This window comes from Lathamus discolor, chromosome 3 (genome assembly GCF_037157495.1).
Source record: "Lathamus discolor isolate bLatDis1 chromosome 3, bLatDis1.hap1, whole genome shotgun sequence".
NCBI lineage: Eukaryota > Metazoa > Chordata > Aves > Psittaciformes > Psittacidae > Lathamus > Lathamus discolor.
The window spans coordinates 116,585,862-116,612,634 of NC_088886.1; the positions used below are offsets into that span (position 1 = coordinate 116,585,862).

The following is a 26,773-nucleotide window of genomic DNA, read 5'->3' on the forward strand; positions in this document are numbered from 1 at the left end:
CATAGTATTGAACAGCTCCTATGATTGTAGTAGATGATAAATGAGATAAACCAAAGGGGCTTAGCAGTTTGTGTGCTCATAGCTGGATGATGGCAGGCAATAATACAGGCAGGAGCATGGAGAGGTGAAGATGAAGGAAGGAATTGCTTCAGGGCAGAGTGAGGATGAATGAATATTGAAACTAGGACATGAGTCCAAGGTGTAGGGGCTGATGGGCAGGTAAATGGTCTCTGTAAGACTGAAAAATGATTAAAGCATCTTTGAAACTCATTAACAAACTGTTGAGTCATTCTGCTCAAATCATGATTTGTATATATTTGAGAGTAATCACTTGTGTGAGAGCATGCTACTCTCTACTGCCGCAGAGTAACTGCATATAAACAACTGCTAACACTGAAATTCAGTAGTCAGTAAAGCATTTTAAAGTGGGATAGTAAAATATTTCAGTCTTAGGTCTGATCAGCTGATTTTAAAAGTAGATTTTTTTAAACCTTATCCACCTCTTCTTGGGGTATCATTATAAGTCATATGTAATAGCTTTAATACCACAGATACATTTGTAGCTTAAAATGTTTAGAATGAAGTCTAAATTTCCTACTTCTTTTGTGATACTAGTTTTGGGATATATAACAATTTCTGTGTGATTTCATTATACTGAAACATTCTCAGTTTTTACTATTTCAATTGCATTCTTTGATTTGTAACATATCCTGCCACTTCAGTGCTAGGACTTGTATTGTCCATACTTACCGTATGAAAGTGAGATGTATATATTACCTTTGCAGAAAGAAATATATATTAATGCCACTGTCCATCATACTCGAAAAATCATGGCAGTTAGGTATGTTCCCAATGACTGGAAAAAGGAAATATAAGCCCCATTTTCAAGAAGGGAGAAATGGAAAACCTGGGGAACTACAGACAAGTCAGTCTCACCTCTGTGCCTGGCAAAATCTTAGAGCAGATTCTCCTGGAAAGCAGGCTAAGGCACACGAAAAACAAAGAGGTGGCTGGTGATAGCCAGCATGGCTTCGCTAAGGGGAAATCCTGCCTGAGCGATTTGGTGGCCTTCTGTGATGGGCTACAGAATGATGGATAGGGGTAGAGCAGGTGAGGTCATCTACCTGGAACTGTGCAAAGCGTTTGATACTGTCCTGCATGACATCCTTGTCTCTAAATTGGAGAGACATCAATTTGATGGATGGACCACTCGGTGGATAAAGAACTAGCTGGATGGCCACATGCAAAGAATTGTGGTCAATGGCTCAATGTCCAGCTGGAGACCAGTAATGAGTGGTGTCCCTCAGGGGTCAGTCTTGGGACAGATCCTGTTCAACATCTTTGTCAGTGACATGGACAGTGGGATTGATGTGCCTTCAGCAAGTTTGCCAATGACATTAAGTTATGTGTTTTGGTTGATACGTTGGAGGGCAGGGATGGGATCCAGAGGGACCTGGACACACTTGAGAAGTGGGCCAGTGCCAGCCTCATGATGTTCAACCATGCCAAGTGCAAGGTCCTATACCTGGACCAGGGCAATCCCAGGCACAGACAGAGGTTGGGTGAAGAGATTCAAGAGCAGCCCTGCAGAGAGGGGATTGACTGTATCTCAAAAGAGATTACAAGCTGAATGTAAAATTAGATAAAAATTATTACAAGGCAGTTCAAATGGAAAGAGGACAGTATGGGCAAGTAATTGCCATGCAAGGGGCTTCCTCCTAAATCTGTTGTCCCCACGCAGAACCGCTTTGCTGTCCTGCAGGAGACTAACGAGTAAACGCACTTGCACCACAAACAGCCGGATTATGCACGGGTAAAGATCTCTACTGGCACTACAGAGAAAAAGCGGCGGGTCGTAGTAATAGGGGACTCTACTTGGAAAGGGACGGAAGCACTCGTCTGTCGGCCTGACTCCGTTTCGAGGGAGGTGTGCTGCCTACCAGGGGCATGGATCAGGGATGTTACAGAGAGGCTGCCTCCTCTAGTAAGTTCCACGGACTATTACCCTCTCCTGGTGATCCATGTGGGTGCTAGGGATATAGGTAGTAGTAGACTGGGGACCATAAAGAAAGACTACAGAGCCCTGGGAGAGGTGGGTAGGGGCTCCGGTGCTCAGATAGTCTTTTCGTCAATTCTCCAGGACACAGGGGAGGACCAAGAAAAAGCCAGGAGGATTGGCCAGGTCAATAAATGGTTAAAAGGGTGGTGTCATAGTCAGGGGTTTGGGTGTCTTGAACATATGACTGAAGTTAGTAGGCCAGATCTACTGGGGGCTGGTGGAGCTGCTCTGGTAAAGAAGGGGAAGAACAGTTTTGGTAGGAGGCTTGCCAGACTGGTCAAGGAGGCTTTAAACTAGATGTGTTGGGGGAGGGGGCATCATTCCATCCCAACACACCCAGTCAGTTGCCAATACCTATAATAAATGCTCGGAACAATGTAGAGATATTCCAGCTGCTCCAGCCAACGAGCCGGCATCAATTGGAGCTCGTCTCAGATGCCTCTATACAAATGCCCGTAGCATGGGGAACAAACAAGAGGAATTAGAGATGTGTGCACATCTACGGGGGTATGATATAATAGGCATCACAGAAACATGGTGGGATGGCTCCTATGACTGGAGTGTTGGAAAGGTTACAGGCTCTTTAGAAAAGACAGGCCTGGCAGGCGAGGAGGGGAAGTTGCCCTTTATGTTAGGGATAGGCTGGAGAGTATGGAACTCTGTCTGGGGGCAGATGAGCAGTTTTCACAGAGTTTGTGGGTCAGGGTTAAAGGGAAAACAGCCGTGGGAGACATTACTGTGGGAATCTGTTACAGGCCGCCTGATCAAGGAGAACCTGTGGATGAAGCACTCTACAGACAGATAGGAAAAGCCTCACGCTCGCAGGCCCTTGTTCTCATGGGGGATTTCAACCACCCTGACATCTGTTGGAACGATGGCACTGCATGGCACAAGCAATCTAGGAGGTTCCTCGATTGCGTGGAAGACAACTTCCTTCTGCAAGTAATAGAGGAGCTGACAAGGAGAGGTGCCATGCTCGACCTCGTGCTCACCAGCAGGGAAAGGCTTGTTGAGAATGTGGTACTCCAGGGCAGCCTTGGATGCAGCAATCACGAGATGGTCAAATTTGAGATCCCCAGGACAGTAAGAAGAGCGTGTAGCAAGCTCACTGCCCTGGACTTCAAAAGAGCAGACTTTGGCCTCTTCAGGAGCCTGCTTAGTAAGGTTCCATGGGATATAGCCCTGGAGGGCAGGGGGGCCCAAGACTGTTGGTTGATATTCAAGGATCACCTGCTACAAGCTCAGGAGTGCTGCATCCCAACTAGAAGAAGTGCAGCAGGAGGGCCAGGAGACCTCCTTGGATGGATATGGAGCTGCTGAGGAAAATTCAAAGGAAAAAAGAGGCTTATAAAAAATGGAAGCAAGGACAGGTGGTCTGGGTAGAGTACAGGGATGTTGTCTGGGAAGCCAGGGACCAGGTTAGGAAGGCTAAGGCCCAGTTAGAATTAAACCTAGCCGGGGATGTTAAGGATAACAGGAAGGGATTCTACAGGTACGCAGCAAACAAAAAACAGACTAGGGACAAAATAGGCCCCCTGAGGAAGCATTCAGGAGAACTGGCTACACAGGATTTGGAGAAGGCTGAGGTTCTGAATGACTTCTTTGCCTCGGTCTTCACTGGCAAAGGCTCTGACTGCACCACCCAGGTCTTAGAAGCTAGACGCAGGGACTGTGAGAATGAAGACCTTGGGCCCACTGTAGGAGAGGATCTGGTTCAAGACCATCTTAAAAATCTGAACGCACACAAGTCCGTGGGACCTGATGGAATCCATCTGCGGGTCCTGAAGGAGCTGGCAAATGAAGTTGCTAAGCCAGTGGCCATCATATTTGAAAAATCATGGCAGTCAGGTGAAGTTCCCAACGACTGGAAAAAGGGAAATATAACCCCCATTTTCAAGAAGGGGAAAATGGAAGACCCAAGGAATGACAGACCAGTCAGTCTCACCTCTGTGCCTGGCAAAATCTTGGAACACATTCTCCTGGAAGGCATGCTAAGGTACATGAAAAACAACAAGGTGCTTGGTGACAGCCAGCATGGCTTCACTAAGGAGAAATTCTGCCTGACCAATTTGGTGGCCTTCTATGATGGGGCTACAGAATTGATGGATAAGGGTAAAGCAGTTGATGTCAACTACCTGGACTTGTGCAAAGTGTTTGACACTGTCCCACACGACATCCTTCTCTCTAAATTGGAGAGATATCAATTTGATGGATGGACCACTCGGTGGATAAAGAACTGGCTGGACGGCCGCACACAAAGAGTTGTGGTCAATGGCTCAATGTCCAGCTGGAGACCAGTAACGAGTGGTGTCCCTCAGGGATCGGTGTTGGGACCGGTCTCATTTATCATCTTCGTCGCTCACATGGACAGTGGGATTGAGTGCGCCGTCAGCAAGTTTGCCAATGACACCAAGCTGTGTGGTCCGGTTGATACGCTGGAGGGAAGGGATGCCATCCAGAGGGACCTTGACACGCTTGTGAGGTGGGCTGATGCCAACCTTATGAAGTTCAACCACGACAAGTGCAAGGTCCTACACCTGGGTTGGAGCAATCCCAGGCACAGCTACAGACTGGGCAAAGAAGAGATTCAGAGCGGCCCTGCAGAGAAGGACTTGGGGGTGCTGGTCGATGAGAAAATGAACATGAGCCGGCTCCAGTGTGCGCTCGCAGCCCAGAAAGCCAACCATATCCTGGGCTGCATCAAAAGGAGAGTGACCAACAGGTCGAAGGAGGTGATCCTACCCCTCTACTCTGCTTTTGTGAGACCTCACCTGGAGTATTCTGTGCAGTTCTGGTGTCCTCAACATAAAAAGGACATGGAACTGCTGGAACAAGTCCAGAGGAGGGCCACGAGGATGATCAGGGGACTGGAGCACCTCCCGTATGAATACAGGCTGAGAAAGTTGGGGCTGTTCAGCCTGGAGAAGAGAAGGCTGTGTGGGGACCTAATAGCAGCCTTCCAGTACCTGAAGGGGGCCTATAGGGATGCTGGGGAGGGACTCTTTGTCAGGGAATATAGTGACAGGACAAGGGGTAACAGGTTCAAACTTCAACAGGGGAAGTTTAGATTGGATATAAGGAGGAAATTTTTTCCTGTTAGGGTGGTGAGACACTGGAATGGGTTGCCCAGGGAGGTTGTGAGTGCTCCATCCCTGGCAGTGTTCAAGGCCAGGTTGGATGAAGCCTTTTTTGGGATGGTTTAGTGTGAGGTGTCCCTGCCCATGGCAGGAGGGTTGGAACTAGATGATCTTGAGGTCCTTTCCAACCCTGACTATTCTATGATTCTATGATTCTATGAGCAATTTCCAAGTTCATTTAGTTTTGTAGGTATAATGGCTATTTTCTTTTTATGTGTTTTGCTTCCTTGATGTTGTTTGTTGTTGGAGGGGTACTGAATTGTTAAAAAAGTGCTTATCACTGGCTCCATTTGGGTCATGATGTCAATAGGCTTTATATTTTTATTTTATTGCAGTTCAGACAATTTAGAGTTTCAGAGACTGGAATGCAAAATAATGTAGCCTGGTTTTTAAGGTTTGATCACCAATGTAAATTTTCTGTCCTTGGGTGCCAGAATTCTTAAACAGAAACTGCTCTACTGCCAGAGAGGGGAAAGGTGGCCATTTAAAATGATGCTCAGCAACCATTAATTACCTTTAGCAGTTACTTACCAGGACTGGAACTCTGGCTTTGTGAATGTGTTTTTGGGAAGAGCACGACCGGAATCTTTTCACCCCTTCTCTTCTTGTAGACTTTGCACAAGGGCATAGCAAGATTGTAGTCCCTATATTTTGGAAAGGGAAGCGGCAGGTATCTTTCTAACTCAGAAGTGATCAGTCAGCTTCAGATTAAACAGGAGCTGAACACCAAATAAAATCTAAACTTCATGGACATGATAGAGCATGGATATTTTTGTAGTGTTTATAGATTAGAAGATTTTAGCATTGGGGGTTTTTTAAGGGTACTTATTGGCACTTGAATTTTATCATCAGACAATGAGACTTTTTCATTTTTTCTTAATATTAGTTAGACTATTTGATTTTACTTTTAGAAATATTTGTGTTTCAGTAAAAGCCAAGTGAGACTTGGCTTCACTTCTTCTGTATGGCTTCTGAAGAAACATATTTTGTAGTTAAGAAATCCTAGATGGCAGGATTTTCACCCCCCCCCCAAAAAAAAAGGAACTTTTTTTTCTATGCTCAAGTGGATGTACTCAAGAAATGTAAGGGAAAAAGAGTTCACTCAAGAGAAAAGTTGACATTTTTGTCACAGATATGACTTCCAGCATATGAATTTCTATTCTCAGATCCAAATAAGTACAAAATGCAAGAGAGAGATGGATGTACATCTTAAATCTCTGCATGCTTCTCATATGTCTACATAATGGTGTTCCCTCTTATGGGGATGTGTGGCTCTTCCCTTAAGTTTTGCAGCATTTTATCTCCCTAAATTATGTTATCTATTGTCATTTTATTATTGTTAAAGTATCTAATAATTTTTATTTTCCACTGCTTCTGATCTGTTGCAAGCCTCCCCTTTTTTCCCTTTCACCACCTACCTGTATATTCCTCCTTTATGATAGGCTTTCTGATAGGCCTACGTATTCCTTCTCTTTTCTACCTTCTCTTTCCCATCACATCTGTCATCTTGTTTGGTCAAGCCCTGTTTGGGATTAGCATTCAGTGTGAGAGAACCCATGGTTTATGTATAAAATGAAACACTGGTGGAAAACTAGAGGTAGCATTAGAAGGCCTATTAGAAAAGGAGGGATTTAAAGGGATTCACTCATCTTTGGTAGGAAGAAGACTCACAAAAACAAATTTCAGGTTCAGTTGTTCCTGAGAAATTGCTTAGGGTAGTGATTTTGCATTCCATGGATTTTGTCCTTCAGAATTGTTGAGTAACTTGTTGAATATGCTCCCATAATGCATCTTATTATGCAAATAAGAAGAGTAGAGTCTCGAAAATCAAAGGAAGTATGAGTTTGAATCAATACAATTCTGTTGCTGGCACAAAGTAGAGCATTTTTTTACTTGTGTAATACATAGTCTATGTTGCAGTATATGAAAGCTATGTTCTGAGATCTACTGTAAGAAACTTCAGTCACTGACATAACTATTTGGAACTCAGTAGAAGCAGCCAGCTGATTAACACGGTTCAGGAAAAGATTTATGAAAGAGGCTGAAGGCACTTCTCACCTCTTCCTTTAAGCTATCCAGTGTGCCTGTCCATGATGTTGGAGTCTGAGTCCTGCAGCAGCTGGGCAGTTATTCCTTTTCTGATTGAACTGCACTTCAGCTGTATTTGTTGAGATTTTTCCATATGAGAGAAAAGTAATATGCATGGGTTACAAGGGATTATTTGAGGATTTGATGCAGTGACAATGAGGGGAAAAAAGCAGTAGTAGCTATTGGTCTACTAGAATACTTACAAACTGCTAGAGCTGTATCCAGTAGCTTATTGGTCTGCAGGTGAGGTGTTCTTGTAGTTATTTTTGCTGAGTGTTTTGAAATACCAATAGTGCTTCAGCTTACTTAACCCAACTTTGGAAGCTTTCATAGAGGCCATAGGGTGACACTGTTATGACAAACCTTAAGAAAGAAAGAAATCTAATGAATACATAGATAATTCTAGGAAGTAATTAATACTGAGTGCAATTCTCATGGCTCTGTGTTAAAATAGGACTGATCGAGATCTGACCCTTCGCTTGGTATAATGTAATTTTTGTCAAGTACACATCTTGATTAAATGTTTTCAAACAGGTAACATGGGAGAAGCAGAGGTACTTGTCAGTTACGACTAGTCTGGCTTCACTTTGAGTTTACAGAAAGTAGTCCATTTTTACACTGCTTGCCAAAGAAAAGGAGAGCAATTAATCCTGCTCTAGCCTTTGGGTGTTTTCCTTAATCTAGGAGGTTTTTCTTGCAATTTATTCTGATAAATCTGGTGGTGAGAAAATAAGGAAAAAGGGGAAAGAGTTAAAAAACCCCAATATAATGGAAATAACTGTACTTATAGTTTCTGTATTCTTATTTTGTTGTACTTGATATGTTAGTTTGGCAGCAAATTTAAAATTGTACTTCTCTCCCTTGCTCAGATGAACAGGGTAGAAACAATTGCCATGGGATGTGATTCAGTTCTAGTTCGTAGGTCCTCTTTTCATAATGTGATTTACAAATAAGGGAAATTATAAAAGCTTTTCTTGGGGGTACTATACTATGTAAGGAGCCATGAAAATGCTGCCTATGTAATAAGTCCCGAAATAATGATTTCTTTGCACTTCAACTAATTTCTTGGGAATGTTATGATGCTTTTTAAAAGAATATCATACTGTTATTCCAGTATGAAGGGCTATGGTATATGTCAGCATACAAGAAGAGAAAATTTCAGGTTTGAGATAAAGGTTTCCTTGACCAGATGGCAGCTTACTGTCCACTGAAGTTAAGTATCACAAGGCTAGGCTATTGTATACAAAATAGAATTTGCTAAATTGTCATTCCATATACTCAGTCATCAGCTGTTAGTCAACTACGAAATGTTCCAACTGGAATCTGAGATTTTCCTACTCTACTTAAGCACATTCCAGGTTAAAAGATGAAGCTATTTTCATCTAAGAAAACAAGGTAAAGGTGTAAAGGACCTCCTGGTTAAAAATGCACACTCAGCTGCTCTGATCTGCCTTTTCAGCTATCTGAGTAATTAGAGTGATTCAGTGACAATTAGCACATATAAATTGGTCACTGTAGTCAGATATTCTCCTGTGACATTTTTTGTAACAGCTATATGTTAAAAGAAGAAAAAAGAGTTCCATATACGTTTACCAAGAACAAATAGTTCAATTTAAGAGTATAGAGTAAGATAGAGAATGTTCCAAAGCTTTCTCTTCCTTTTGTCCTTCCATCCTTTTTAAAATTATGTTAGTTCCTAGTTTTGTGATATTGTAACAATGAGTTATAATTTGTTTTGTTTATATTTTTAAATTATATTTTTGGTTATGCCAAGAATAAGCAGTAAGCCCTTTTTTTTTCATGTTTATATTAATGCAAAACTTCTCCCCGCCCCTCCATCTCTCTTGTCAGTATATTTTGCTGAAATAAAATACTGTTGTCTTAAAGGGTGTTAAAAACACTGCATCTGGAGATGCGTCTGTTTCGGATATTTTCTAGTAACTTTTATTCCCCTAAACTGTCAAATGAATATTGGCCTTCCATAAAGAGTAGGTTAAGTTATAGCTATGTTACATACTGCTTTAAAGGTTAACACATCATTAGTTTAATAGAATAGGTGATTTTTGTTAACTGAAATTCTTTCATTTCCTTAACATTGATTAGCCCAACTAATTCTAAGCAAGCAGAGCTCGTAGCCCATCCATCTTTATCATAACTGGTAATAAAGAACCATCTAGGCTTGACATATTGTCATGACAATTATTCTTAAGACATTATATAGTAGTTCTATCTGTCAACCCATGCAGTATGGAATATTATAACTGGCAGTCTTCCAAGAGTGAGCATTAATCTTAGCATCTCTTCTTACAGTACCTAATCAAGATATTCCAGGGGTGATTGCACTAACATTGTTTGAAGACTACATCTACTGGACAGATGGGAAGACCAAATCACTCAGCCGTGCCCACAAAACCTCTGGATCAAACAGACTATCACTGATTAACTCATGGCATACCATAACAGACATCCAGGTGTACCACTCTTACAGGCAACCTGATGGTAATTATTCTGTCTATGCTTTCTGTACAGCACATTCATGTATTTCACTTGAGTAGCCAGTTTCTGACTTAATGGAAGCACATTTATCTGCAGTGATTTATTTTTATTTCTGTTCTGTTTCCAATTTTGGAAGTTTTCAAATTAGCATATTTAAACCTAAATCTGTGCTTGAAGGTCTTAAGTATAGCTGGTTAAATAAATGTGATATATCTTGTTCAGTGGCTTGATACCAGTTTTGGTGCTTAAAAATTAACCCAAATACTGACTGGAGGTGCAGATCTGACATTGCATTACAGTAAAGGTTCCCGTTCAAGGTGGGAACAATATGTTATGAAAAATAAAATAAAATGAAAAAATGTTCATAGTAATAATTTTGCATACAACAGAGAATAGCTTAAAGTCAAAAGGAAAAGTTTGCCTCTTATGGGTTTTTATTTGAGATGTTTCATTGTAAAAATAATATGGGTAATACATTTTTATTCCTCTATAAGGCAGATACCCTGAAGTATACTGAAATAATGGGCTCTGATATACTTTTCCTATTCTGTCCACAGTGTCTAAACATCTGTGTACACTTAACAATGGTGGTTGCAGTCATTTATGCCTTCTGGCCCCTGGCAAGATGTATACATGTGCCTGTCCCACAAACTTTTACCTTGCTGCAGACAACAAGACATGCTTATCAAACTGCACTGCCAGCCAGGTAAGTGCATATGTGTGGGGGAAGTGGGAATGGAGATAGTATTTTACTGTATTCCCACCTGCTTTTAAATTGGGAATGCTGGTGTGTACAAAATGTGGAAGCATCAGTCAAAGGAGCTGAAGATGAGGTAACTCATGGGTGCCTTTAAAGCATTTCATCTTCAAGGCTCTAAGTTGAAAATAGGCTTACAAATGCCTTTTTTCCAGAGAATGCAGAACTTGTTACCTTTCAAATGTGGATGTTCCTGCCAGTCACTAGAACAAATACTGCTACTAAATCCATAAAAATTGCTTTAGAAAAAGCATCTGTATGAAATATGAAATATGAAAATACAAAGTGTATATAACAATGATTTGGGAATATTTATGCTAAACTGGTAGTCACTTTTATTATATGATGCTTATTATCTCTTACAAAATTCTATATCATGATGTCTGTACTCATCAAGGAAAGGGTTTTATTCTTAATTTTTAGGGAACACTTTTCATATTAATAAATTATGTGCAGTTTAATTCAAGTAATATTGTTATTTAAGAAACCTTCCCAGTTTCTTCTTTTGATCCCTTATGGTAGTTTTTGGTGTGATTTTATTGTATTCATTGTCTATTTTCTGTTTAGATTGTCTGTTTGCTACTTCCCATTAAGTGATGAACACAAAGAAAGCATAAAACACTTGCAAAATGTGTAATGTCTTAGTTATTTTCCTCCTATATCTAGCTTCTCAAATTTGTTTTTGTTTGTTTTTTTTAATTGTTATCGTTTTGGTTTGTTGTGTTATTGTATTTTTTTTTTCTTTAAATGACATTGGAAGCTTATTCCACAATGAATTTATATGCTACCAGTTGACTAAATGGCTCTATTCTTTTCCAAATAATTTACTGTTAGTCTGAATTGAAGGGTAGCAGCATATCTTGGATCCTCAAGGAGCAATATTTTATCACTTGTGGATTCCATATGAGGGAAAGCAGAGTTAAATAGAAGCTGCTTCAAACAGTTACAAGTTGACATTGGTTCTTAGTAATTTTCTTCCAATTTTGAAATCCGTTTACTGTTTAATAATTCATCAGTCTGATGGCATCAGATGCAGAGAACAGTGGCCAAAACATACTTTGCTTCTGAAGATTTTCAGATAATGCCGTAAAGTCAGAGCTGTTCGTGTGATGTAGTCTCGACATACCCACTGTTAGCTATTTCTGAGGAATAGGAGTTGGATGGCTGATATGCTGGTCTTGCACATCTACAGACTTTTCAGGTGTCCTTGATGGCTAATCTGATGTAATAAATTGTTTAGTACAAGACATGCGAGACTGTAGAATACCAAAAACTTAGGCCATCCCAGGCACACTCATATGACTCTGACACCTGGTTTTGCAAAGTGTCTGGCTCCCCAGTTTAAAAGGGAATGCATTTCATGCAGAGCATAATAGCATCTAAAAGTTAGTATCCATTTCCTGTAATTAAATTCATAATGTGATTTTAACAACATCAAGTCCCTTGTAGTGAGCAGAGTGAGGCTGATACCTTAAAACTATTAAGCAGCAGGAAGGATTTACTAGCAAGTAGAAAATACCAAGAAAGGGAATCGTCTGAGTTTGTTTGCCTCCTATGATTGGAGGCCTTCTGCTGAGCTACTCTGCTGTACATACCTTTGTGGAACAGTTTAACAATTTAGAATAGCTGCCTTCCAAACCTGGCCTGTTCCTCAACATGGTAGAAGAACGTAGTTCCAACTATAGTTCTTACTAAATAAATGTCCATGAAACCCTAAACTTTCGTGGCAGAAAAGATAAAATTGATCTACTGCATCAAATTTAATTTAGCTTTCAAATACAGCTTTATTGGATAATCAATGATTTTAAAAATGTGAAGAACAGAAAAATTAGGCCTTGTCCCAGAAAATAAAATGTCTTGCACTTTGAAACCTGTTGGTTTTGGGTTTTTTTTGGTTTTTTTTTTTTATTTCTGTGCTCATATAGACACCAGGTAGGAAAACACAACATTTCTTAAAAGGTGCTAATAATCTATCCAGCATTTTTCTCCCTTGCATTAGCAACATAATGAACTCTGATTTTGGGTTTAGCCATAAAAGATTGCATTAAGTAATTTCTAGTCCTTTTTTGATTTGCATTCCTCTTTCAGTCAGAACGAAGGAACAGTGTTGCCTGAATTCAGAGTAAAGGAATTGCCAAGGTCTTACAAAGGGTTTTTCTTTTGAAACATTGGAAGGCCTATCTTCTGGTTTTCTCATTTAATTCAAAAAAAATATAAGCAATACTGTATATAACACTGCACATTAAGGCCTTTTTCTGTAAGTGTGAGCTTTTTGGTGTATCTGGAAAATGATAACAAATCTGTTTCAAGAGCCTACAAAGACTGTTTAAGAATTGAAGTGGGTTTGAATAATATCTTAAAGAATCAAATCATGGAATGCAGCAAAATCCAATGAGTAGTTTATATCAGGGGCACTGAAAGTCAGTATAGTGATGTCAGTGAAATGACAATGATTTGTATCCATGGAATTCTCAGTGCAAAATATCTCAAAAAAAAAAAAAATTTTTAGAAAAAAGTATTATGAGGTTGACATCCAGAGTTGATTAACGGAACAATGACTTAAGCAGTCAGTCTTCTTTTTCATAAACTTTCTGTTTAACAATAAATAAATAAATATTCATATCAAAGCTTTTTTCCCTTCTTTCCTTCCTTTTACAGTTCCGTTGCAAAACTGACAAATGCATTCCATTTTGGTGGAAATGTGACACTGTGGATGACTGTGGAGATGGCTCTGATGAGCCAGAGGAATGCCGTAAGTGCATTCAGAATTTGGAACCCCATTTTGTCAGTATGGTCAAAGTCTAAAATATAACTCTTTATAGATGTTAGGAAAATGATTTTTTTTTTTTTATGCTTTTGTTTACAGTGCTGTTTTCTGTTCTTGGTCTCCATCAAATTTACCAAGGGTACAGGCTGTTGTTTTTCAGCCTGTAAAAGTGTTTCATTAACTCATCTCTACTAAGGGTCTTTTAAGGTCTTTGGAAAATCCTAAGAACATTTTTTTCATTATTTTAATCTGTACTTTATCCCATTTATGCTTTTGCTAAAGATCTTTATTTCAAAGCCCTGTTCTGAGGTTACTTACTTTAGATATATAAATACAAAATTTTGCCAGGTTTATTTTTGTATGTATTAGGAATGTGGAATTCTAATCTCATTTGCTTACCTTTCATTGCAATTATACAAGTTTAGCTACATATTCTTATTTAGTGCAGTTTTCTGAACAACAGTGTTTTCCATATGGTTCCTACTAAGCATTTTTGTGTTTTGCACAGTATGGTTTATATAAATATTTTAGTTATATAAATATTGCAAAAGAAAAGTTTGGAGAGTTAAATCACACCCCTCCAGTATGAATGGTTTTATGCAATGAACATTTTTTATGCATCCTATGTAACTTTGACACACTAACCTGAAGGTGGTGCAGATACAGCATATTTCTTGAGACCCACACATAGTCCAAATAGGTAGGTTACTGTAGTATTTTCTCATTGAATTGTAGACAATTGGAAGCCAATTATAATTGTATTTTTAGTATCCTAAAGGATGATTGCTGTAATGGTAACTGACTGCAGGTTTACTTAAAAAAGTACCTTTCTAGTGTAATGATAATATCTGTTGATGATGCTAATTTTCAGTCCCAGTCCCTCACTACTTTAATACTATTATATTACATAAAAGATTCTTCCCTTAAGCTGATACACATAAAATGCTCTACTATGTGTTGTACAATCTTCCAGCTAAGTAACAGTTAATTTGATTTTTTTTTTTTGCTTTGAAATCTCTCATCTGTATTTTTACAATTTAATAATTAGTTCTCTTTTTCTGCTGCAGAGGTCTTTGAAGCAAGCTTTAACATATGTAACCACTCTACATAAAATTCTATTTTAAGCTACGCTATGTTTATAGATTATATTAGCATAGAGATGCATAATTGCTCATTCACTCAAATAGCAGTGGCTGTGACAAGGAACAGTGTTAGACTTTTCATGGAAAATAGAGTGGGATAGTGAGTTTCTTAAATGCAGGCTTGAACTTAAGTGTTTAGAGCCTAAATTGCAAGTCTCTGTTGCGCTTATAGTAAGCCTCAACCTGGAGAGGGTTGTACTCTGTATCATTAGTAAGGTATAACTATAGTTATGCAAATTTAACATCTCAGACTTTTAAATGAATTTTTGAATAGTACATGTACATTCAGTTACTAATATCTACTTAGATTGAGATTATAGAATCAAATACAAAAGTTTATAAATTCTTTTGATTAGTCCTTAGAGGAAGAACAACACTATTGATACTTTAACCATTCCTCTGGTAGTATTCATGGTTTTGTTTTTCTTAGCTGAATTCAGATGTCAGCCAGGACGTTTTCAGTGTGGCACTGGGCTTTGTGCTCTTCCAGCCTTCATCTGCGATGGAGAGAATGATTGTGGGGACAATTCTGATGAACTGAACTGTGGTAGGCGATTATAGACATTGTAGACTTCAGAAAAATGGTAAACTGATTAAAATACCACCCTTTAAATTCTGTCAAGAAAGTGCATATATATATTTTTTATTTTGTATTTTTTTAATGTTTTAATCTTTAACTTTTTTTAACTTGATACTCTTTATTCTTTTAACTTTCAGAGACACATGTGTGTCTGTCAGGTCAATTCAAGTGCACAAAGAATCAGAAGTGTATTCCAATAAATCTGAGATGCAATGGACAGAATGACTGTGGTGATGAAGAAGATGAAAGAGACTGTCGTAAGTAATGTTTAGAGAACTTTGTGCTGATAACTGTAGCTGGTTTTAAACAAGAAACTGAAGTAGAATACTGTAAATGTCCTCTACGTAAAAAAACCCTTGCAAACCAGTTAATTTATAGATTGAGGTACAGTGCTTCATGTAGAAGGGAACAAACTAAAATGTCATGTATTAACTTCACTTTTTAAAGTCATTGCAAAGAAGAGGGGTGCGTACACAGTTAATTTCAAGTATGTAACTGGGTTTCTGACTTGGGCTGAAACATCCATTTTACTGTTAACCAACTCACAAATGACTCATCTTCTTGAGGCTTTCATCTGCCATGCCTTGCAGCAACATATTTGAATGGAAGATATTTTTATGTGTCTTTTTTTGGAAAAGATGTAGATCCATAGCTGCTTTCATATCCTTTGATGGAATTTTCCACCTTTTCTATTCCCTCTCTTCTGGGGACTTCTACATTAATTTGCCAATACAGCTTTATTTCCATTTACTTAGCTGTTAATACATCTCATAAATTCACTTTCACTCCTTATTTCTTTCATATATTTTCAGATTTATAATGGAAATGTATTGAGTTGCTTGTGGCTTTGATAATTTTTGTAATTAGAATGATGGTGCCGTCTGGAAATACATCTCTGTCATTTGCTCAGTTATTCAGATCTGCTTATCTAATGTGGTTTATTCTTGTTTTCTGAATTAGCTTTCTCAAGCTTTGTATATGCTGCATTTCTGCAAAGAGCATGGCCTTCTTCAAGGGATTGCTGAGGACACAAAAGCTTTGTTGATGGTCATGTTTAATGGCCGTCTTCTAAACATCTTGGCAGAACTGTAGCCTTAGACAGACAGTATCAAATGCTGGTTTGCATGTAATGTTTCTTTAAGTACTTTAAGCGGGGTCAAAGAAACTCCTGTGAAAGATAAGGGAGACTGCCTTTTTCATTATAAAGAACTGCACATGACATGAAAGGTTCCCAAAAGCTTGAGGTGTAGCTGACAAATCAGAGTAGTAGAGTCTACAGCACAGCAGTACTTAGGAACTGTGGTGGGGGGATGGGGTCAGGATCAGTGGTGATGGAGTTGAAAACTTCCTGGGGTTTACTGGGGGTAGGAGAGTCTGCTGTGACATAAAGGAAGCTTTTTAATTGTCTGGAACTCAGCTGTCAAACCACCTGCAAAGACGCAGTGAGAAGTGGTGGAGGTTAATTTTTTGTTTCTGTTCTGTTTTACCTAGACTTTATTAGCTTCTCTTTTAAGAAAGTTAAGTGTGCTAGTTTATATATTGATATAACCTCACTTGTGGCTTCTGAAAACTCTTCAGATGCCTTTGAGGAGATTATGAAAAGGAGAGCTTTTAAGTCTGCCAAAAAGTTCATATTGACTTGGGCTTCTGTCACAAAACAGATAACAGAGGAGATTATCTATTTTATTCTAATTTCACTGGATTAGGATTCATAAAATACAGACCTTTTTTTCAGAAGTATCGCTGATTTTATATATCAAGTGACCTTGAAAAAGTTACATTTCGTACTTAAGGCTTTCCATATATGAAATTGAGGTAATTATGCTGATCTTCCTTGTAAAGCACTTTGAAATCCCCTTGTGAGGTGTCCTAGCTGAGAATTAGTATTATTTTTTAATAAGTGTAGTTAGCAGCATCGCCAAGTCTAAATGCTGTTTAATTCCAGCACTGTAAATTTATGTATGGAAACGTGACACTTAATGAAATAATACAATGACTTCTAACAAATGTAAAATTTTTTCATCTTGCCAAACGCAAGAAACTAGAGTAATAGTACCAAGCCAATCACTTCAAAACATCAGGATAGAAAAGTTTGTTAAAAACTCCATGGAGTTCCCTTGGTAAAAGCGGGACAAACATTCATGTGGGAAAACATTATCAGAGAATAGATCATAATGTTTTCCACATAGGTACAATTCAGTTTAGAAAAATTTCCATGTTTTAGTACCTATGCATATCTCTAAAGAAGTCCTTATGCATTTGACCACAAATATCTTGCTCATAGTCTAGTCCAGATGCATGTCCTTTATTCATCTTGCCTCTATACTTTCAGTTGTGAGAGTTTAAGAAATAGTAAGATCCCATATATAATTTTGTGAGGGAGACAGTCTAGAGAACTGAGGATCTTTTTTGTTGCCAAGTGTCTGTTTCTAAAATTAATGCAGTTAAAGCTTTAACTTAGAGCATTCTGAAAGAATAAGATGAATGTTAGCTGCATCTTTGCATCTTTAACTTGCTCTAGGATTTGTCCAAAGCATTTTTCTGCTAAACTGACTTTCAAAATTGATAACTGGTGTTTTAGGAAGTTAGGAAAAAAAAAAAAAAATTCTGCCTGCTTTTTACTAAAGTGGTTCATTGAAAAAAAAATCACAGACACCTTGTTTATTAGACTCATTTGATCTTACTGTAATATATAATATATTTTTTAAAAAGAGAAAATTTTAAACAATATAAACATGAATGCTATTTTCTCACAGATGTTACCTAAGTGATGCTAGAGATATACAGTATCTAAATTTTGAATCCTTAACAGTTTTTTCTTTAAAACAAATATTTTTTTCTATTAGCAGAATTTTCTATTTTTAATTTGGGATCCTTTTATTTAAAGCTGAAAACAGTTGTTCTCCAGACCATTTCCAGTGCAAAACAACAAAACACTGCATTTCTAAACTGTGGGTATGTGATGAAGACCCAGATTGTGCTGATGGATCAGATGAAGCTAGTTGTGGTGAGTATGCCAGTTGTTTAGAATGTATTGCTGTAGCTTGGCATTTTTGAAAAATAGTAACGAAAGGATATAATCAACCCCCTCAATATGTCCTCTTTCAATGTATGGTAATACCTATCTGATATTATAGCTCTGTCTGGCTCATGCAGTTTTTTTTTGAATGGAAAACTTTATATAACTAGTCTCATATAGTCTCATCAAACTTCATATTACACTATTATGTTATTGGCAGGAGCTGTAAATGAATATCTCATTTGGAATATGATGACATTCTTGTTTTTTCTCACAGTATTATTCAGCTACTGTCAATTTATTCTGCATAATTTGTTGCTGCTGGAGTTCATAAATAGTGAAAAATGTAGTAATTTGCAAAGGATGTTAAGACTAGCTGTGCAGAAGGGTCCAGAGCAGATTCCAATTTGACATGACCAACTTCTTCTCTTTGTGAGCTTTAGGTACTTACATGCCCTAAAACGCCAGTTGGCATCCCCATAGGAATTCTCCAAGAACTGCCAATGAAACTGGTATGAAACTTCTGTACTTAAATTTGATAGTTTGAGGAGGCAGGTTCTCTGCAGAGAAGATCAAAGACAGAATTGCACCATTACCAAACCAAGCCCTAATGTCGGTCAGAATTTGCACAATATCCAGAACCAGTGTTCTACCCCACTGGCACAGATTTTTTAGAACATAAGTATTAGCTTTGAATACAAGAATTTCCTTCGTTGCTTTTTTGAAGATTCATTGTTGGATCACAAATACAACTCTACAGTTTTTAGTATGTTTCTCATTGACAGAACAGGTGAGTTGATTATATTTCTGCAGAAACAACTAAAATTACTAAGACTACTCACAAAGTTGTACATGATATTTTATTGTATACACCTAGTATGCTATTTATCATCACTTTGAAAAAAAAAAAATTACACTGTATGGTAATAGTAGCTGTTCTCAGTCATTCAGGTTGTTGGAAAGTACTGAGGCAACTTTTGCAGTAAATAAAATAATATATATAAATATTCACCTGAGAAATGGATTACAGATAATCACTTGCAGTAAGTGGATCAGTGGTGTTGGAAAAATCACTGAACATGGATGTCAGTGCAAGACACATACTCACCAAGTGCAGAAAAATTTTTGGAAATTTCAAGACGCAAGGAAAACGTGAAAAAATATTCTGAGATGGGCAGGCTGTATTCAAGAATAAATTGCTGAGAGTGCCAAACTTCCATGGGTATGTTTCAAGCAATTGGCACGAGCATATATATGAAAATGTTGGAGCTGGTAAATATGCCTAGGAAACTGAACTATTCCACAACACTGAAAATCAGAAGACCATAATTTGAATTGTTAAGAAGGGGAAACTAGTTAATCATATCAACTGGAGAGAAGTTACAATTCAGGAAATGATTTGGCTTGAGAAAACTGTGTGTGCAAGAGAGATGAACCTTTGCCATAGATATTTATATCCTCTTCTTGGTTATTAGACAGAACCAGCCTTCCACTGTTCACCTTCTGATCTACTTCACAGGTGTCTCCCAGCACCTTGATGCCCAACATATTTTTTCTTCTGACTTGGACAGCATTCCAAGCTTCCAAACTGTGAATTTGTATTTTGAGTAACCCATGTAAGCCCAACTGATACATCACAAAGGGTCTTAAAATAATTCAGCTAATAGTATCATCAAGACCCAAAGTTTAAAGGCAAATAATTAGAAAAACAAACCTAATGCTGAAGAGGAAAAATTATATTTATAATAATTCACTGTTATTCATCATTTCAGGCAACAGAAAGAATAACTTCCAAACTACTCAAACAGTAGAATGGTATAGAGGTGCAATACATGCAATCCCAAGTTAAACAGACTTTTTCAATCACAATATATGCAACTAGTTTTGACGGTTCATATCTAAGGCTTATCTTGCCTTTTGTTCTGTCTCTGGCAGTGACTAAAAGCTAGTATCTAAGGAAGAATATGCGAGCCATGCAGGCTTGTACTTAAACTTCCCTGAGATACTACTCCAACCTCTAACAATCTGAGAATCTGGATATTTTGAGTCAAATATAGCCCTGTATACACCTATCCTTGATGGATTGCAGTCTCTCTTAACCTTTGTAAAGTTTTACAGCATGCTTCAACAAAGAGTTCTGTAGCTTAATTACACACTTTCCTGAAAAAACACCTACATTTTTATTTTGAATCTGCTAGCTGCATATAATGCTTTTAAGTTATGTGTTGGTAGGAGACAGAACAATTTATCCATATTTGCAATCTCTTTGCCAAGGCAGGGGGGTTGGAACTAGATGATCTTAAGGTCCTTTCCAATCCTAACTATTTTATTATTCTATGATTCTAATTACATACACATATCTTCACAAGAACAGGGTGGGTTTAATCACATTTTAAAGTTTCCCATAATTTTAGCATTTGTTTAAATGACCTAATTATAGCAGTAGTTTCAACACCGTTTGGACTTCAGCATTGTTTTGGGTTTTTTTTCAGATGGCTATTTTTATGAACAATTTTGATCGAATTAAATTCTGAAGCTGCAAGCTGAGTACAATAAAGATCTTCATATGTTGTATACTTGCATAAAGGATAATCTTTTGTGCTTCAGTGCTACATAGTCACATGTACCTTGCTTAGTCAACATCTGATGCTGTATGTTATTGGAGATACTGTGTTGAGTAAATTTGTTAGAAGTAGTCTGAATGTATTCAGTCTTCCATGGTTGCTTTTCAATTCAGACACCTGTAATAGAATTAGGAAATGTATGTTTATTAATTAGTGTATGGTGGTTTTCAATGAACAGTAGGTAGAGTTAATTCATGCTTTCTGTCTGGGTAATTAAGAGAAGCCATTATATTATGGTATTCTTCACTCACAACTTTTAATACTTACATCAGTCTTAAAGATAAATCCAAGGAAAAGTCAATGCACTTTTTAAGTTTCAGTGAAATAATACCCTCTCCAAAATAATTTGAGATTTCTTAATTTTTTACTTAAAATGACAGTGTATATACAGTCCGTATTTTAATTTTGTCATCAAACTTATAACTGTTATATTTTTTTGTATGACTGAATAAATATAATCTTAAAGAATGTGGTATAAGAAGTAAATTATTTCTGTAAGTAACATTTCAAGGATAATGGTTGCTCCTTCTTAAGTGTGTTTGGCAATATTGTCATGTCACACTTTAGTAGCAGTCTTTCCAGTGTGATTCTTTGTCTTCAGTAATGTAAATATTCATCTTAATTGCAGATAAAAAAACTTGCGGGCCTCATGAATTCCAGTGCAAAAATAACAACTGTATTCCAGATCATTGGAGATGTGACAGCCAAAATGATTGTGGTGATAATTCTGATGAAGAAAACTGTAGTAAGTACCTTTTACCAAAGTGCATGTTATAAGGAGTGGGATCAGTTTAGCAACGTGTAAGAGGGAGCTTTTCAAGTTTGATAAACCACACTTGTATGTGTTGATGTGTCATCTCATCTGTTGAAATTCAGTTGACCAGAATAGAAAATGTCCATTGCTGAAATTCTCCAATTTTATTCATTCTTATAAAGAGCTATAATTCTGTATTAGCTGTGAAAAACACCTGACCTATGATTTCTCAAAAATCTAATGGATTTGAAGTAAGTATTACAAGCAGTTTACTTTTGTCAGTAAGTTATGCATCACATTTCTGATCTCTGGATAAGAATCATAAAAATCTGCTCAGTGATAAAGTGATAAATGTTTGTTAACCATAAAGTTTTATCAAACTCTATTTGCCCTTTACATTCATAGATTCATAGGATGGTTTGGATTGGAAGGGACCTTAACAATCATTTAGTTCCAATGCCCCTGCCACAGACAGGGACAGCTTCCACTAGACCAGGATGCTCAAAGCCCCATCCAACCTGGCCTTGAATGCTTCTAGGGGTGGGGCAGCCACAGCTTCTCTGGGCAAGCTGTGCCAGTGCCTCACCACCCTCACAGTGAAGAATTCCTTCCTTGTATCTAATCTAAATCTATTCTCTTTCAGTTTAAAGCCGTTACCCTTTAGCCTACATTCATTATATTCCTGAGATGGTTTGCCTTGTTTTATATCATGAGACGTTCATTTCTATACTTGATTGCATTAAGAAATAGTTGTTATTCAGTGAACCTCTGTTAGCCTAGTCCTCTCCTAACAATGAAGAACCTGAATGCCTAATAAATCTCTATAATACCACTTTCAGTGATTCAATTTAGATCTGCTTCTCAGGAAGAAATGGCAAATTCTTCATGGTTTTATCTCATGATTGTTGCCTTTATAAAATATTTCAAGAGCGAAATTTTAAAAATACTTCTCAAGTGTCTTCTTTTCAGTTGATCATTTCTGTTATTTCTTTTGTACTTAGAAATACAATAAATTAATATCTTCTTGTGTAGATAATCTTGAATATATATTCCTGATTGTATATCATGAATGTGTATTTAGTGTCTCAAAGGTAATGACCTAGAAATCTTAATAAATTAGGCATTCTAATGCTGAGTATGTGCAGTCTGTCCCTTTCTCCAATTTGAGATACAGTATCTATAAATACAAGATGTCTGAAGACTAGCTTCTTCTGCTTGGAATGTTAAAGTGGATTTGTCTGCCTTTTTCTCCTAGTTTCAGCTGTAAGTTATTTTTCCTTCCTAGTAGCTGATGTAGGGTTGAGTTCTGGCTTTAGTCTGTGAACAGTGCTGATAAAATACTGATGTTATAGTTGTTGCTTACCCTGATCAGTCTCTCATGCTCTGCCAGTGAGGAAAAGGCATGTCCTGGGTTCATCTGCAAGTCATTTTTCTCCTTCTTAGTAGGTAGTGCGGTGCTGTGTTTTTGACTTTAGTCTGAGAACAATGCTGATAACACACCAGTGGTTTTAGTTGTTTCTAAAGTAATGCTTACTCCAATCAAAGACTTTTCAGTCTCATGCTCTGCCAGTGAGGAGGTGCACAGGAAGTCGTGAGGAAGCAGAGACAGGACTCCTGACACAAACTAGCCAAAGGGGTATTCCATACCACAGCACATCATGCGCAGTATATAAAGTGGGGGAAGTTACCCAGAAGGGGCAGATTGCTGCTCGGGCCAGGATGGGCATTGGTCAGTGAGTGGTGAACAATTGTGTTGTGCATCACTTGCATTTATTGTTGGTTTGGTTTTTTTTTTCCTTACCCCTTTCAGTTTTATATTCTCTCCTCTTGTTATTTCCCTTATTTAGTAGTAGTTTTATATTATGTTTTAGTTATGGACTGCTCTTACCTCAACCCCTGGTGTTTACATTATTTCGATTCTCTTCCTCATCCCACCCGGAAGTGGGGAAGGAGGGGAGGTGAGCTAGTGGCTGTGTGATGCTGAGTTACTGACTTAAACCATGACACTTTTAATTACTATTTGCATTTGAAAATGTTGTGAGTTACCGCAGGCAATAGTGCTGTAGTTTTCCCATGCAAGTCATCAAAAGGGGAAAATGTCATCTGGTTCAGTAATCACTCAGAACCATGTATTGTTATACTCCCAGTGGTAGGGTTGGCATGCAAAAGATTTCTTAACTTTGTGAGAGATTTTACTTAAGAATTTTTTATTAGCGCTAGTGGTATTCTTTCAATTTTCATATATATTAAAATACTGAGAAATTACTTCATATTCTTTTATTCTTACATAAAAGTAAAAAATACCTATTATTTTGCTTCAGCAGTGTTAATCTACATGACTAGAAAATGTTTTCAAAATTTGAAGAAAAAAATCATACCAAAATACAACTTATAGAATTATAGAATAGTTAGGGTTGAAAACGGCCTTAAGATCATCTAGTTCCAACCCCCCTGCCATGGGCAGGGACAAGTGTCACACATGTTATTTGAAATTTGTCATATGTGATATGGGATTTATTTACCACCCAGTGTTAATAATTTTCTTTCTTAAGGTTCAGATTATCAGAGTAGAAAGTGAATTAAAAAAAAAAAAAAAAAAAGATAACAAGTAACAAGGGAGCAATCGTCTGCCTGGTTTCCTTTTTTAAAAAAAAATATTAAGCTTGCCATCTTTTTGTTCACATCAATAATTAAGTTATATATTCAGTTCTTGGCTGTTCTCTAGACTTGGAGATAAAGACATCTATAGTTAATTACAATGGACGGAATTAGTGAGTTGAGAGTACACAGACACAGCCGGTGCGTCAAACTAAAGGCCAGAGTGGTGAACTCTGGAATGATTTTTTAATTTTACTTTTATTTTTGTTTGCTTGTCAAATGCATAAATCACTTAACTTTTGGTAATATTCCATATTCTGCTGTTTAGAGTAAATACGGTAGGTGTTTACTGACACAACTGTAAAATTTAATATCTTGGAAGCATTGTGAAAATACTTAATACTGTTCAGTTGTTTGAAATAGATGCATTGAAGTCTTTATAGGCTGTCAAGCCACTTATATAATAAAGTGTAATGAAACGAAATTAGAATTTCTAAAGCATTTGACAAAATATATTACATTGTGCATTATGATAAGTTGTTCATAGCATACATGAATATACAAAAGGTTGTCAGGCAACTACATCAGAAAATTAGTCGTTTCTCAATAATGCAGACTGAATTAATTGAGTTACAGAAATTCAGAACAAGTATTTATATATTGCTACACAGTTTCTTTACGTGCACGCACAGATTCCTGGTGATGTTATCAGAAATGAAACAGAATGCATGTTAAAAAATATCACATATAGGTATGAAAAAATATTTGTGATATAATGCAGATAGTTGTGCCTGTTATGACTTTGTTATTTAAGTGTAGTTGTCTTACAGTCTATTGTTCTTTAACTCTATTTGGGACCCTCCCAAATAAGTAAGGAAAGTTATAGGTCCATACTGAGTTAGTGCTAAACAAAGTAGAATGCACTTTTAACTCTTCTGAGGTAGTATCTTTTTGGAGGGAAAATCTGCTTTCAGAGTTTATTTGGATTTTCTGAAATAAAGTAGAGCAAAAATAGTATTCAGGGAACCTGAAAAAAGGAAAATTCCATAGTAATGACTATCTTATTGCTGCTGAAAAGAAAGCAGCAGTAATATTTTATTGAACATAATTAGAGAAAATACAATACTGTAAACATTGAAGCAAAGCAAATGTAATAATGCTGTCGACAGACATTAATTCAATCATTGTAAAAATATTATTGTTGCTGAAGAATCTTCTAAACATTGTTGCGTTGCTCCTACAAGTTGCCAAGAAAACAAATTAGTTAATTTTGTTCTGGACTAAGTTTGTATCCCAAAATTTGATGTTTAATCAGAAATGTTTTAAATCAGCATATTGAAAGAAACTAACCTGGAATGTCTCATAAAGTCACCTTGCCAAAAGCAAATGTGTCACTTTCACATCATAAAGTGATGTGTACCAAAGGTTTTTTCTTTTATCTACACCTACCAGTCTAATGCCTAGATTAACAAAGAACAAGTTTTGTCTTTGTTTTGGTGAAATACAGTGCTAAATAGATGTTACTTAAAAGAACTAAAGAAAATCTTTACTGGATGCCACTTTAAGTGTGTGTGGGAAAAAAACATCTATGACCACTTTAATTGTCTTTACAGGCATTCATGTTGCAGGATTGTCCATGTTAGAGTTTAGCAGTATTGTAATAGACTATTGGAATTGTAATTCCAATCAGGAAGGGTGGGTTTGTTTTTAACTCCTCTACTATTTTGTCATATGTACTGGTTTTGGCTGGGATAGATTTAATTTTCTTCATAGTATCTCCTGTGGTGCTCTGTGTTGGTGACAGTTTGATGTTTTAGTTATTGCTGAGCAGCACTTATACAGTCAGGGCCTTTTCTGCTCCTCACCCCACCCCACCAGTGAGTAGGCTGGGAGTGCACAAGAAGTTAGGAAGGCACACAGCCAGGACAGCTGACCCTAACAGACCAAAGGGATGTTTCATGCCATAGGATGCCACACTCGGCAATGAAAAGCTGGGGAACAGAAGGAAGAAGGGGGGGGATGTTCAGAACTCTGATGAATGATGGCATTCATCTTCCCAGCTGTAACACATGATGAAGCCCTGCTTTTCTGGAAGCAGATAAACACCAGCTTGCTCATGGGAAGTAGTGAATGAATGACTATTTTGCTTTGCTTGTGCACACAACTTTTGCTTTACCTATTAAACTATCTCATCTCACAAGTTGTCAAACCTTTACCCTTCTGAGTAGCTGTATGTGGCTTAGCTGCCCTGTAGGCTTAACTCATGATATTACTGTTTCGCTGTTCTGTTTATCATATTGGATACTCTGGCTTAGTTTACTGAAAGGTTTCAAAGCCAGCACAACTATCTAGTAGTAAATCTGATGAATGCTCATTCATCACAAGAAAGTGTGGCCTATGTATGTTCCCCAATTTCTATAAATGATTGTGATCTCCTGCCAAATGCAAGGATTAATCAGGAGGTCAATGTACACTTATTCATCCTGGTTGAGGTGCTCATATCCCATGTTAGTATTGCTATTACTTTTTCTGTGTACCTTTCCTATTATACAAATTATTTCTCTAAAAGTTCACTTTATAACAGCTGTTACAAGACATAGAATTCTCACAAGGAGCAAACACATTTATCCTGTACAAATGTAGATAAAAAGTACACTATAACTTCAAACTTCATGTTTTAAGAAAAAAAAAAGTTATGTTTTTTCCCCTTAGACTTGTATATCAGTACATCAGTCTCCTAAAGACTGCTTTC

General features: G+C 37.4%; 1 protein-coding gene across 1 annotated transcript in view; it reads left to right on the forward strand.

Annotated features, from left to right (window-relative positions):
• The window catches only part of LRP1B (LDL receptor related protein 1B), a 585,099-nt gene that overhangs the window by 478,729 nt on the left and 79,597 nt on the right, over nucleotides 1-26,773 (forward strand). The window contains exons 61-67 of the mRNA XM_065670655.1: nucleotides 9,595-9,783; nucleotides 10,338-10,486; nucleotides 13,196-13,289; nucleotides 14,877-14,993; nucleotides 15,164-15,283; nucleotides 17,914-18,033; nucleotides 21,298-21,414. Of these exons, the coding sequence (XP_065526727.1) occupies nucleotides 9,595-9,783; nucleotides 10,338-10,486; nucleotides 13,196-13,289; nucleotides 14,877-14,993; nucleotides 15,164-15,283; nucleotides 17,914-18,033; nucleotides 21,298-21,414 (906 nt within the window). The remainder of the gene's footprint in view (nucleotides 1-9,594; nucleotides 9,784-10,337; nucleotides 10,487-13,195; nucleotides 13,290-14,876; nucleotides 14,994-15,163; nucleotides 15,284-17,913; nucleotides 18,034-21,297; nucleotides 21,415-26,773) is intronic.